The sequence below is a fragment of the Apostichopus japonicus genome, chromosome 3, assembly GCF_037975245.1.
Source record: "Apostichopus japonicus isolate 1M-3 chromosome 3, ASM3797524v1, whole genome shotgun sequence".
NCBI classification, from domain to species: Eukaryota; Metazoa; Echinodermata; class Holothuroidea; order Aspidochirotida; family Stichopodidae; genus Apostichopus; species Apostichopus japonicus.
The window spans coordinates 2,895,335-2,909,356 of NC_092563.1; the positions used below are offsets into that span (position 1 = coordinate 2,895,335).

At 37.3% G+C, this 14,022-nt stretch overlaps 1 protein-coding gene across 1 annotated transcript; it reads right to left on the minus strand.

Moving 5' to 3' along the window:
• Window positions 1-67: 67 nt before the first annotated feature.
• LOC139960070 (C-type mannose receptor 2-like) lies at window positions 68-11,265 on the minus strand. Its single transcript, XM_071958124.1, has 9 exons — window positions 11,011-11,265; window positions 8,871-9,128; window positions 8,380-8,526; window positions 7,440-7,691; window positions 6,752-6,889; window positions 5,374-5,619; window positions 5,057-5,179; window positions 3,741-4,016; window positions 68-2,641 (listed from the first exon to the last, which is right to left on the minus strand). The coding sequence occupies exons 1-9, from the start codon at window positions 11,087-11,089 to the stop codon at window positions 2,367-2,369; spliced, it is 1,794 nt and encodes a 597-aa protein (XP_071814225.1). The 5' UTR covers window positions 11,090-11,265; the 3' UTR covers window positions 68-2,366.
• Between the last annotated feature and the right edge of the window lie 2,757 nt (window positions 11,266-14,022).

Here is a 14,022-nt window from a genome sequence, read left to right on the forward strand (position 1 = left end):
ACATCAGTTTTGTATAATGTATACCAAACTGCATGTAGGATTCTATAAGACAGTAAGGAATGGAATGAGGGAAGAGGGGGGTGGGGGCTCTGGGGGGAGTAAATCATGAAATGAGATTTTTAATTCGGATTTGCACTCCTTAAAAAAAGAGAAAAGTCGTTATAGAATTCACATTTAGCAAGAAGTACGCCTGGTCTGTGTTTGTTTTAATTGTATCAACAGTTAACCGCCACATCCCCCACAACCCCAGCCCCCACCCCCACATGCCCCACCCAACAACCCCCTCACCCTAGCCTTGGTATTTAGATCCATCATGCTGAGTATACGAATCCTACTGTTTTCTGTGAAGTCAAAGGTCGTGTGACATTGACAGAGTTTAAACTGGGGATCCATTTCAAGCCAATAACTTGATGTAAAACTTAATTTACTTCATACTTGGTCTTTATTTCCCCATTAGTGTTTACAAGAATCCTACTGTTTTCTGTGAAGGTGAAAGGTCATTTGAGGTCACCAAAGGTTTGGGGAAGACGGGCGTCTTGAAGTCAAAACATGAATGAAGTCGATAGTTGATATGAAATGAAAGTCTACATTTAAAGCAAGAACCTTACATATCACTTGACGTGTGTTATGAGTTTAGTTGTTGAATGTGGACTCATCTAAAACGTGGCAAGGGATCGATAAGCCAATTTTCTCTCATTTTTTTTTTCATTATTAAATATCGACCACGTGTGTGATCAATGGGAAACTGATACTAAACTCATTGCAAGCTCAGTGTCGAAAATAGCCATTCCTCTAATTATCAACAACCCACGTGAAACACAAACGTGACCCTGATATTTTGAAAATTAAGTTTAACAGTACTGCTGATTCTTGATTCGTTCAACTTTTAACGATGGTTTCGTTTCAAAATGATTGACGTTTCAAGTTAACCGAATCAACTTGTGCACCTTACGTTAACTTTTTCTTAGCGGCGAATAAAAGGAACAATGCTAGGAAATTTTAATCCTTAAAAATGGAGCCAAGTTAGTTGTTTAGTATATAAGAAACTTCAATAATAAAAGGTTGATATTTAGAAATTAAATTGATCACAAAGAAGATCTATTACGGTGTTTTATTTCTGAATAGAAACCGCGTTTGACCGGCAGAAGAGAAGAGGATTACTGTGGGGAGGGGGAGGGGTGGTGGCACAAACTCGTAGAGCAGTAGGGGCATTGTGACCTTTTTTTGAGACAAACCTTAAATATAAGAACGTTTTAATTTGATAGTTATGACAGAAAATGACCAATAAAATAAATTTAAGCAAATCTTTTAATCATTGCTTACAGATGATTTGTGGCGTCATTCGTTACATAGTAAAATATAGTAGAATTTATTGTTCCCGTCATATCCATGACTGACTTTGCTGGTGGTACAGTGGCGGAGCTAGGGGTATTGGTCAGGAGGGGCGAGAATGGTCTGTAGGGGGCGCTTTCGACACTATCTAAGCGGAGCGCCACCACAGGTTGGCGCGTAGCGGACAGAATTTTTTTGAGTAAAGATACTCCCTAGATCGCGGGAAATGACCCTTTCCGGGCCTGGCTAATTTGCAGATAAACGAAGAATAAATAGGTGTCATCGCCAAATTACACCAACAAAATGTGACAAATGTCAATATGTTGATGAGAGCGCAATAAAAAAGTCAATAATCACGAATAAGTAAAAAGTGGTAAAGAGCTGAAAAGGGCGCCAGCAGTCCATTTGAGTCCGTCAGGGGGGGGGGGGGGGCATTCGCCCCCTGACTGTATGGACGCTCCGCCACTGGCTACGTATAGTAAAAGCGCTGGACCTCGACATATATGAAAAGTACATTATTGATTGTTGATAACAACAACTTTCGTCTAGAAAACGTATAAATATGTTAATATGCTATCGGCCTGGATACAATTACTCGTTCAGTATTCTGAATGTTTTCACATTAGGTTTCAAATAGGCCTTCTATATCTGTTTATTATATTAGTATACTGCTGTAATCAAATATCTTACTGCAAACATATTTTGCTCTAGAAAGGGAGAAGTAAATTTCTTCAGACTTGTGACCTGATATGCTAGAAATTCGAATACTGATCGCAAAGTTTTACATTTTGAAGCCACATCGTATAAGTTGACACGCCTTGATTGTATTTGAATAATTTTGAGCCTAGTGAGAATCATGTTTTTTGAATAGTTTTAACCAACTTTAACACACATTAAAATTTCGTAAAATATATTGGCGATCTTAAAAAGGTGCGTTCAATTCTTTTGCATGTTGCGAAAACTAGTTGCTTTGAGAAAGGTATAGCATCAACAAATTCCATTTGAAAATGCAACTATTTTTTTAAACTTTTTTTTTACGGAGGTTTTATTTCTGCATATGTACAATTCAGGTTGTCTTCGTAATTTGTTACATCAAACCTCGTGATTTTGTAACTTAATTCGCAATTGTATATGTCCGTCGAAGATTCGTTGATTTTACATAGGTTAAATGACAGACATCGAACACTGGCAGTACAGGCAAGTGCGCATGCGGTGATACTATTGACTTCTACGGTTGCGTAGACGCTCTCCTTCAGCCGTTTTCTTTTGCTGGCCTTGTATAACCGGGAAACCGATGCTGCCTTCGAACCTATAAAAAAAAGAAGGAAGCAAATGCAATAACAAACCTATACTAGAGGGAGGGGGGAGTAGGGGTATTAATTAATGTCACAACAGATTTTCAGACATTTTCGTGACAAAATCTTTACACACGTGTATGGGACTACTTCAAACCATGGAAACGCGGTTGATATGTGGCTCTGGCGCATTTCTATTTTTTTCCTGACCAATCGTAAGCTTTTTCGGTGCAATGTCATGAAGTTCATAAGCAAAATTGCTGGAAACTTTCTCCACTATTAGATCGAAACCAAATCATAACTGTAATTTGTATCTTACATATTGAATCTGGCAACAGCAGTGTCAGTGAAGTCGTCATGGCAATTGAGCTGAGAACGTCTTTAAGGTAGCATACGCCCAGTAAAAGCCCCATTGACTTACACACTATATCACAAAGTAACGTAGTCTCCAAGTCTAGATAGACTAACTAAACGCTACCCATCACTGGATAGCTGACAAGTCGGCCTTTCATGGCACCATCAATTTTCCGTACCATGACCATGCAGATTTTTTGCTATAGAGCCGGAACTTCTCGTCACTCTTTACTCGTTACTCAGTCGTAAACAATCTTCGTACGCTGCTCCTGGGGTGGCTAAACTGGTCTAAAAGTACCTCAATTGGCCCAATTTTTGCACCACATGTGCTTCCATTCATGCTCTTTAACATCCAAGCCACAAAAACAAAACACATCCTAATTGATAACATAGCATAAAAATGTTCTCCTGCTCCTAATTGGCACTTTTCCTGAAGGAGATTATTTGGGGTGGATTGATATAGACGCTAATAGGAGTACGCCACCTTAATTGAATTGTACCAATCAATTATTCAATGAGGCAAAAGGACAACAAAAAGTTTTACAAACAGGTTGCATGGTAATGAAATTGCAGATGAAGAGAGAATTGACATCTAAGCCAACATTCGGAAAATTCACATATAGAACACGAACGTATACAATACCCAACCCCACCCCCATCCCTGCTCCACCCAGTCCCAGTTTTCCTTTCCTCGTGAGTTGAATACACATGAAAAGGATAAAACACAAATGGATTAAAAATAATGAGATTAAACATTACCAACTCTGTAAACAGACTGTCTCCAAGTACCTCCGCAAAACTGACGATCCTGCCCACGGCATGTCGATAAACACTGCCACTCGGGATATTGTCCGTAATGGGAATAAAGTTCATTCCCGCAGAAACATTGCGAACTGTATTGTAAACCTACTATGACGTAATTCATTGCGTTGCAAATTACCATACAATTGTAAACGTTCGCTAATCCGTTCAGTGCCACGAAGTTGGCTACTAGTGCACGATTGCTTTGATCGAGGTAGCAACCCAGGTATTGATCTGAAAGAGAAATGCGTGTTGTTTGTGAGCCTTGTGCAAACATGACACAATTCAATTCTTACATCTATTTCATTCAACAATGGTAGTTTTGAAATACCATAAATAGTCTAAATATATATATATGTATGAGAATATATAAGCACACATATACTACATGCACATGCAACCTTTCATTTAAAGGTGGGGTGGGGGGGGGGGAATGGGCGGTTCGATTCAGGATTGAAGTTATAGACTGCCGGCCTGAGGGAGGGTTCTAAATGAGGGGTGTCCCCCACCCGTTTCAAAAAGTTTGGTATAAGTGAGGCCACATGAATGCGAATTAATGGATCTTTGCAACTTACTAATAACATTGATTCTCCAAAAATGTCAATACTTCAATAGGTCTGCAAATATTTTCTTAATTTTGTTGAAAACGCTCGCAACTTTTAGAGATAAATACTTTACACATCTAGTTATTTACACTACAAACACAGTATAACCTTCATCATGCTGGGTTGAGGGAGGTGGGGGGGGGGGCGGGTGAACTCTACTGTAAAACATAATACCCGATGCTTGCCACGTGGTAGATTAACGTTACACATATCGAGACATAACATAATTACGTTCCAAGCTATAGGTAGGTTGAGCATATTTTGCAGCTGACAGTTTTATTGTAAATTCGCGGACTTCAAATTATCGTTAGTTTTTTTTTTAATTAAAAAATGGAACTTTATCTGCTAGGGCAAATTGTGTTACTTTATTGTAAACATTTCCCCTTCAATGTAAACAATTTCGGTGCAAACGATGAAATATGCCGCGAACTCATGCAGTCGCAGAATTTGGCTGGGAAGCATTACGCGTTATATAAACCTACAAAGGCTACTGATATAGTGCTACCCAACAGTACGTATAACTCGTTGGGTGGGGGTGGGTGGGGGTAGGGTTACCATGTTGTTACAAAGGGACACGTAGGGACCATCTTATAAAAATGTCGAGGACATGAACCAACGTCAATATGTTTAGCGAATTACGCCATACGTAAAAAAAAATTATACACTCACCTTTTGGCATTTTACAGACAAAATAATAATTATTTTCACAATTATCACTTCTGAACTTCCCGGAGCTGGTCATGACCAAACAGTTCTCATTTAGCATTGTGGAAGGTTCGTTGTCATCAAAATCTGTTCGGCGAAGAAAATTTGATGAAGCAACTTAAAAGTTAACTCATAATATGAATGAACAAGACGGTAAAGTCTAATTCGAAACTACATAGGGACACAGTGTTAGCTAAATAATATACAACCGTGTTGAATTGTTAATGAAAGCGCCCCCACCAACCCCCTTTCTTTTTCTTGCTGTAAAACACGTTAATTACCTAAGAAAGGTTCGATTGTTCCTTGGCAATCCCATTTGGTTACACTATCGCGGTTATTGCAACCGATCCATACATCGCGATTGGGAAAGAAACTCCTCACGATGTCTCTTTCTTCCGCCGCTTCGAAAGTGACCAGCGTTGATACTGCATCGAGACAATATTCCTCCGCGAGATCCCACGTATTTGTTTTATATCGGAAGAAGTAGCAAGCGTCTTGCAGTTCAACCCATCCAGGTGGACAGATACCTATAGAGAGAGAAGAGGAATGTTTCTTGTATTTGAAAACTATGTTAAAAACTAATCATTGCCAGCGAAGAGAGTCTTGGAATGATGAGTATGATGGCGACGATGACAACGGCGATGATGACAGCGATGACGACGATCATTATGACGATGACGATGTGGACGATGATGACGCTGGTGATAATGATGACGATGATGATGGTGAAGATGATGACGATGATGACGATGATGACGACGACGATGATGATGATGATGTGGACGATGACGACGATGGTGATAATGATGACGATGATGATGGTGAAGATGATGACGATGATGACGACGATGATGATGATGATGATGTGGACGATGACGACGATGGTGATGTGGACGGTGACGACGATGATGATGACGATGATGAAGATGACGTAGACAATGACGATGACAATGAAAATGACGACGGTGACGATGATGATAATAATGATGATGATGATGATGATGATGATGATGATGATGATGATGATGATGATGATGATGATGATGATGATGATGATGATGATGATGATGATGATGATGATGATGATGATGATGATGATGATGATGATGATGATGATGATGATGATGATGATGATGATGATGATGATGATGATGATGATGATGATGATGATGATGATGATGATGATGATGATGATGATGATGATGATGATGATGATGATGATGATGATGATGATGATGATGATGATGATGATGATGATGATGATGATGATGATGATGATGATGGTGATGATGACATTAACGATAATGATGACGATGACGACGACGATGATGATGTGGACGATGATGATGTGGACGATAACGAAGACGACGATGATAATGTGGACGATCATGATGATGACGACGATGACGTAGACAATGACGATGACAATGAAAATGACAACGATGACGATAATGATGACATTAACGATGATAACGATGACAACGGATTGACTATGACGGTGACGGCGATTACGATGACGATCACAATGACAAAGAGCTGGTGCAGAACATAAGTGGCAGTTAAACATATACACTATGTTATGTCTTCTCAGTTGTTGGTCTTTATGAGATATCAGCCTTTGTATCCCTTTGTCATCTTTGCCATGATTTGTTTACTCACCAAACACTTCTGTTGTAAGCTTTTGTAATGAAACTTCACAGAAGAAGTCTTTCTTGTTGTTGCAATCTTCGGCCTTCAACCCAAGCTCATCGTTCAATGTAGCGCAGCCCTGTCTGGCAGGCTGATCTACAGCCCACGCTAATGAGGAAAAAAATAATGAAATCAACAGGGGAAAAACCCGTTTAATTCTAAATTTTGAATTCCCAGATGGTGAAAAATATAACATTTTCCTTTGCAGCGTTCCATTAATACTGTTCTAATGAGGCGAACAAGACACCTCCCCAACTCTTTCTCCTACTACGCCATAGTGTGAAATTCTGGTCCTTCTCCGCCCTTTTACGTCTTCAAGATAATATAGTTCTTTAACTTGTAGATTTGTATAATCTCTCACGGTCCGTTACCACGTGGTATGCACGTTACATGTAACTTCACTTCTTTCGTTGATCCGAAATAGATAAACTATACCAGTAATTATAAGATAATGTGATACCAGTAATAGCACCCCGCCCACCAACCCTCCCCCCCCCCCCCCACACACGCACATAAACAAAAGAAAAGAACAAAAAGTATACAGAACTCGTTGAATGATTCTTCTGACTTCAAATGTAGGAATCAAGAATTGCCCTGGAAACTTTTATTATAGAGCTAATAACTTCTCTTTTATCTAATGAAGGCCCATCAAACTTGCCCGAAAATGACGTAAGATCTTTGCCATTGCATATCCAATCTCCGGAAACCCATTGATCAGAACAACCAATCCATTGATCCAATGGACTGAAAGTTTCGCTTATCGCCAAAACTTCATCTTCTGAATCCACGACAAGTAGATTCCCACCAAATGAATTACAGTATATTTCAGCCTCGAGCCATTTGAAGATCCCACCAGCTTGAAAGTAACATTTACCGGCTACCGTCAGCCAACCAAACGGACATTGGACACCTATAGCCAACAAAATATTGATTAAATATTGATTTTTATGTTAGATGAAAGACTCACATTAAATAGGGTTATTTAATACAATTTATATTTGAACCACTCTATATATATATATATATATATATATATATATATATATATATATATATATATATATATTAATTGGTACTGCATGAACGTATGCTGTGAACGACATAAATGGTGCAGAAACCTCCGAAGCTAGTTGGGACAATATGCTAGTGCTAATACCATTCTATACTGTCCTTCTATATCATGCTCAAAAGCACTCAAACTGACAGTATAAACAGTTCCTAACCTTAGGCCTATATGATAGAAAGGTGATATCCATACTGCTTATACTGTCAGTACGAGTGCTTTGATCCAAATTTGTAACACTTGTCAAAAGCCGTCTAAATTACTTTTATGAGGATTGTTAAACTCCCCACCCCCCCCCCCCCTCCCACCTTAAAGACTTGAAATGGTCTTCCTTGGGCATATTTATAGGTCTATAACGAGGTAAGTCGTGCTAATAACTACTTTTATTGTTTTGCGTGGCGTTAGCGACATAGAAAAGTGACCAACGTTTAGAATGGAAGTCAATGAAGCAATAAATTGCGGTATAGGACACCCCCTAATACAGTATAAAATATCATTATATAACGTAGTACACCCCTATACTATGGATACTCACCGGAATTGAAATAATACATCTCAGCTGGTTCACCCTCACAAAGAAAGCTCTTTAATGAGAGACAGTTTTCATCTTTCAGACTGGTACCTTCAACATACAGACAGTTTTCAACACCAGTAGAATCAGTTGGGCCTCCGTTTGACCACGCTATGAAACAATACGGAATTTGACATGAATACTATATATATAAATATATATATATATAGGCCTATATATATAGGCCTATATATATATGCCTATATATATATATATGCCTATATATATATATATATAAATATATATATATATATATATATATATATATATTTATATATAGTTCACAGTCACAGTTTAGTGTTACAAAGTAAACCCAAGACATGGCAGAAGAAAAATTCGTTCAGAAGAAAAAAAGTCGTTTCTATCTGAAAGTTAATACTCTTCACTGCCATATTCACTTATCTCGAAATACTCTGATCAGCTCTTTCCAGTGTTTTGTTTTTCAACACACTTACACCAAAACTCTGCAAGGGTGTCACTATAACAGATCCAGTTTGATTCGATGTCTTTATCGTTGCATCCTAGCCACATGTTAGACAGGTCAATGATATCTCTAACAGCAACACGTTCTTCTTCTGTCTCTAGTACAAGGATCCTAGCTCCATACGAATTACACCATACATCAGCCTCGTTCCACGTGACTGTTTTCTGTGGGTGATGATAACAGTGGCCGTCCAATGCTAACCAATCTGACGGACAATCAGAAGGCGAAGCTAAAAAGTGAAAAAGAGGATTTTTTAACATGTTAAAAATAAGTCAATAATGCAACGCCTGCAGTAGCAGGTTGTAATTAATGCATGCATACAAAATACAACAGTATACCAGTCCAACAACACAATAGTACACCCCAACCATATACTTATAAACCTCGGTCCCACTGGCACGCATTACCGAGTTCCGTTTGGGTAACGGTAACAGTGGCCGTTCTGTCCATGCTGACCAACATGACGGACAGCCAGATGGTAGTGCTACAGATGGAACAATACCGTATTCATTCAACATGTTAAAAAAAATACATAAGTGCTAGATGTAACACTAGTTGGTCGCAGTGTATTGCTGTAAATACTAAGTATAGAGTGATGGGGCATTGCAATTCTATTAATATGTTGACTAATTCCATGTTACGCCAATATACAAGGAGGCCTGTATATATATATATATATATATATATATATATATATATATATATATATATATATATATATATATATATATTATTTTCATATTATTATTTTCATATTATTATTTTAATAATAATAATAATGCGTGCGTAACGTGCGTACGGACTTGTAGCGCGCGTACAATGGTCTTAGTACGAGTATAGGTGGTATGAGTACTATAATACGAGGTACAAGGTTCTTAGTGTGAGTACGCGTATTTATTCGTGCAGTATGCGACTACTAAAAGTACCTTCGAGCATGAGTTCAAGTAATATTATCCTAGAATGTGAGTACCAGTTAGGACTGACTACAAGTTTCATTGATGTATGATATTATAGCCAGGTCAGTGCAATGAAATGAATAAAGAGTTGGCTGATTCAATATATACCATACAGCTTACTGAATTGTAAAGTATAATTATATCAAGGGGAAATGTTGAACGAATTAAATGTAAATCATGTTTCTATCAAATTCAGGGGCGTGTCCAAAGGATGCGAGGGCGGGGGAATTGCCCCTCCCCACCTCCCATCGTCAGCCGGGACAAAATGGTTCAGTCGGGGTGACCTTAACATTCGGCCGGGAAAGAATTTAGACCACTATACTATACGCCTAGAATGTAGCCTTGGACGTGTAAAACAATCGGTGGTTGACAACAACCAAACCCCTCTACCCACCCTTTATATCGGAAGTCGGCTTCAATGACCACAGGGCAGCTTTCCGCCTATGAAATCCTGCGTACGCCCCTGGTCAGATTTGTTGTACGAGCAACAACAGCAAGAGTACAACTTAAGCTTAAGTATATATACAGACGTCCACTTGGTTTGTGTACGAGTACAAGGACATGGTGCGAGTATACGAATATTTAATATTGTACTGTATAATCTATAGATACTGGAGTATGATCAAGGAACAGTTTGAACTACGCCTATGATAGTGTTGGTATCGTTGAAAACTTTATACGTAAAAGTCGTATGCCTTCCACTCGTACTCGAACTCACAAGAAAAGGAAATTCTTCTTGTACTGATAAAATGATGTTGTACTCGATGTTGTACTCGACATGATGTTGTACTCAAAATACAAGTCTGGACTCAACAAGTTATATAATGATGAAACCCCATTCTGCACATTCTTACATGTTAAGTGTATATAGGATGTTATATCGACAATGGAAGTCTATATAACTGAGTACTTCCGATATCAGTATTAATATAGGCCTAATCTACATTTTCTTCAACATTTTCAACATTTTTTTATGACATTTAATTCCATGGAATTAACTAATCTAATTAACTATAATTAACTAACTAGTTTCCAGATTTTGTGGCCTATTCGATTGTGAAGGAACGTTACTGTAATCGAGCAAACACTTCAAGCTTTTGACTTCAATTTACTTCAATTTCACTTCGCTTTAACTTATAACAAGAATTTACTCACCCTGAGAAAACGCCTGACGTAGTACAACTAAAACTGTCCATGTCGTTAGCGAATACGTTAGAAGGTTCAAAGTCCACATATTATATTTATTCGTGGTAAAATATTATATTTATTCCAAAACTGTTTTACCATAGTTGTCATATCGCTGTCTGTAGTTATAAAAAGAGCATCTACATATGATCAAAATCCATCCTGCATATAGTTCTTTGCGGGTTTACTTATAAAGAACTTGTTTTGAAATCGACCTTTTCTTAATGCTTCATATCTCCATCGCGCGCCAAATAAAAAGGAAAAACAGAAAATAGAAAGACGTCGGACACATTTTGGTTGGTTAACGATTACCTTTTGTGTGCCCAATATATTGATCATTTGCGTTAAAAGTAGAACAAGGCTAAACATTGCGAAGTAAACTAAGCCATTTCTTTTAATATTGCCATTATAAACTTTGATATTTAATTAGAAATGCCAATATTCAATTTTTTATCTTCAATAGCGGATTGTCGTCACAGCACGGAAACTCAACAAGTTTGATTTTACTTTGGAAATGCACTTTTTATTGTTTCAAGGACACAGCGCTATGTCATTGCTTTATGCGGTCTCCATGCGTTGACGATATAGTTTAGGTACGCAGAGCGCATGCCCAACGACCAACATTCATACATATTCAGTAGGCTATCATAATCTTATATTGATATGCAAAGTCTGGTTTGTATTAGCTGTGATAATGTAGTGAGTCCACACACATATATATGAATATTGAAAGTAGCCGTGCTTTCTTAAACAATCATAATTAAGACTTCAATGACAACCAACATCTGTTTATTTATTCGTCTGTTGGCAGGAAATAACATTTTCAGAAGTTTTTTTTCTTTCCATAGCTACAAACAACAGATATGAAACTTTGCGTGAGTGTGAAGCCACATATAAGTATTTCACACGGGTTTTTGTGTGTTCTTTGCATGTTTGCGAACCCAGAGTTAGTGAAGGCCAAAGATGTTTCAAAAGGTACACAGTGAATATGCATTGCTAACGCCTTGGTGATTGATGACGTAACTGGTATAGGGTCAAGGGGCAGAGGTCAAAGGTTAAAACCACAACTTTGAGATGAGCTATGTAACTCCATGAATGTTCATATTTTCTGATGTTTTATATTCACGGGGTCTTATTTCTGCATATGTGCAATTAGCACTTTCCTCGTAGTTTTGAACATCAAAATTGTCAATTTTGTAATTTAATTCGCAATTGTAAAGTTCTGTTAAAGTTTCGTTCACGTCACACCAGTTAAAATACAATCACCGGTCACTGGAGGGGTACAGACATCTGCGCATGCGATAATAGAAGTTATCCGTGCGGATGTATAGACGCTCTCCCTCAGTCGTTTTCGTTACTATAAAGATTGAAAAAAAAGATCTAAGTGAGTTGTATGCAGCAACTATATGTAACAATTATATACTCTCCTTAGTTTGGGGCAATTATAAGATGTATATCCAACCCAGGCCCATATAGTCAGGAATTCTGAGTTAGGGAGGTTGTGGGGGGGGGGGGTGGGGGTGGACACCAACAATATGAGGTACACTATCAACAATAAAGAGGATGGGGTTTACAATACTCGTCTCTTATAACTTGCGATGTCTTTTTTACGAATGGCGGTATAGCACACATGGGAGCAGAATGGTCTGCAAGTGGGGGGGGGGGCGGTCCCTGTGCCCGGCCTAGTCCAACGAGGTCGTGGAGTGGAAACTACCAAATTTTCGGATTTTATTTCACTATGTAAAATTCAACTTGATGTATTTCATGTTATGTAACGTATCATCGCAGGTTATCTCAGTGAAAATAAATTAAAATTCATAATTCCGCAAGAATGAAACCATATACAAAACTATCTTTTAAGACTAGACGTAATAAAATGCCTTATTGTATCAATAAAGTACTGACACTCCAAATACCTTCAACTTGATTGCAGGTATACAATGTACAATATTAAGTTTGTTAATTCCATGACATTTATACATATACACAGACTAGCGAAATAAAAATTACACCATCATTGCAAAATATTATTCTAAATCTATTTATTGTTTTTATTCAGTTTATTACAAAGAATCATTATAATATTACATGTTATCAATCTTGTGATACAATTTAATGTTACTTTGTTCCATCTTGTATATTCAGTACTTTCATACCTTACATATGTCGTACCTGTCTCTCAATGAATACATTAATTAATTAATCCATATTAAAATATGTCATATCTAATTGAAAACATAATAGTTGTAATTCGATAGTAAATCACTATTCTAGATAATTTTGTTGTTGTATAAGTTAAGAAATACTTCAGAGTATCTACTTAAAATTACCAAACGGTTGTCTTAAGAGAAGTAAAACTGTCCATATCGATAATGAATAGACTAAAAATCTTCGTTTCCACATATTGGATGTGTCCGTCTTAAATAATGTAGGTCGCTAATGTTCACTTATCGAATCTTCCGTTTTATTAAAAAAAATTATATGAAATTGTTTTATATTATAATCGATTATTTAATACCTATAGGCATATATAGATTTAGCGTTATATTTGGACGAGTTTCATATCTTCATATGTTTTAAATTGATTTACTTTTGTCAAGCTTTTCAAACATTTCGTCACAACTTCGATCAGACAATGTGGACGAAGATATATATATATATTTAACTGAAACAAGAACAGAGCTTTTTTTTTCTCAGGGAGACTTGTCACTGAAAGATATATATAGCTAAGAAATAATCAATACTCACTTTTATCTTGGGAATTAATGTTCTAATTGTACTTTAAATTACTTCGGAATCATGTTTTGAATTATGTTTTATTTTATATATTTTCTTATTTGAAACAGAAACATTTTTCATGCATTGACCATTCCATATATTGTGGTTATAATTTGGTTAAAAGTTGACCAAACTTATGTAGAAGCGTATTATATTATACTCGGGAATGAATTGTTTGCATGCATCAGGCGCGTAGCCAGGGGG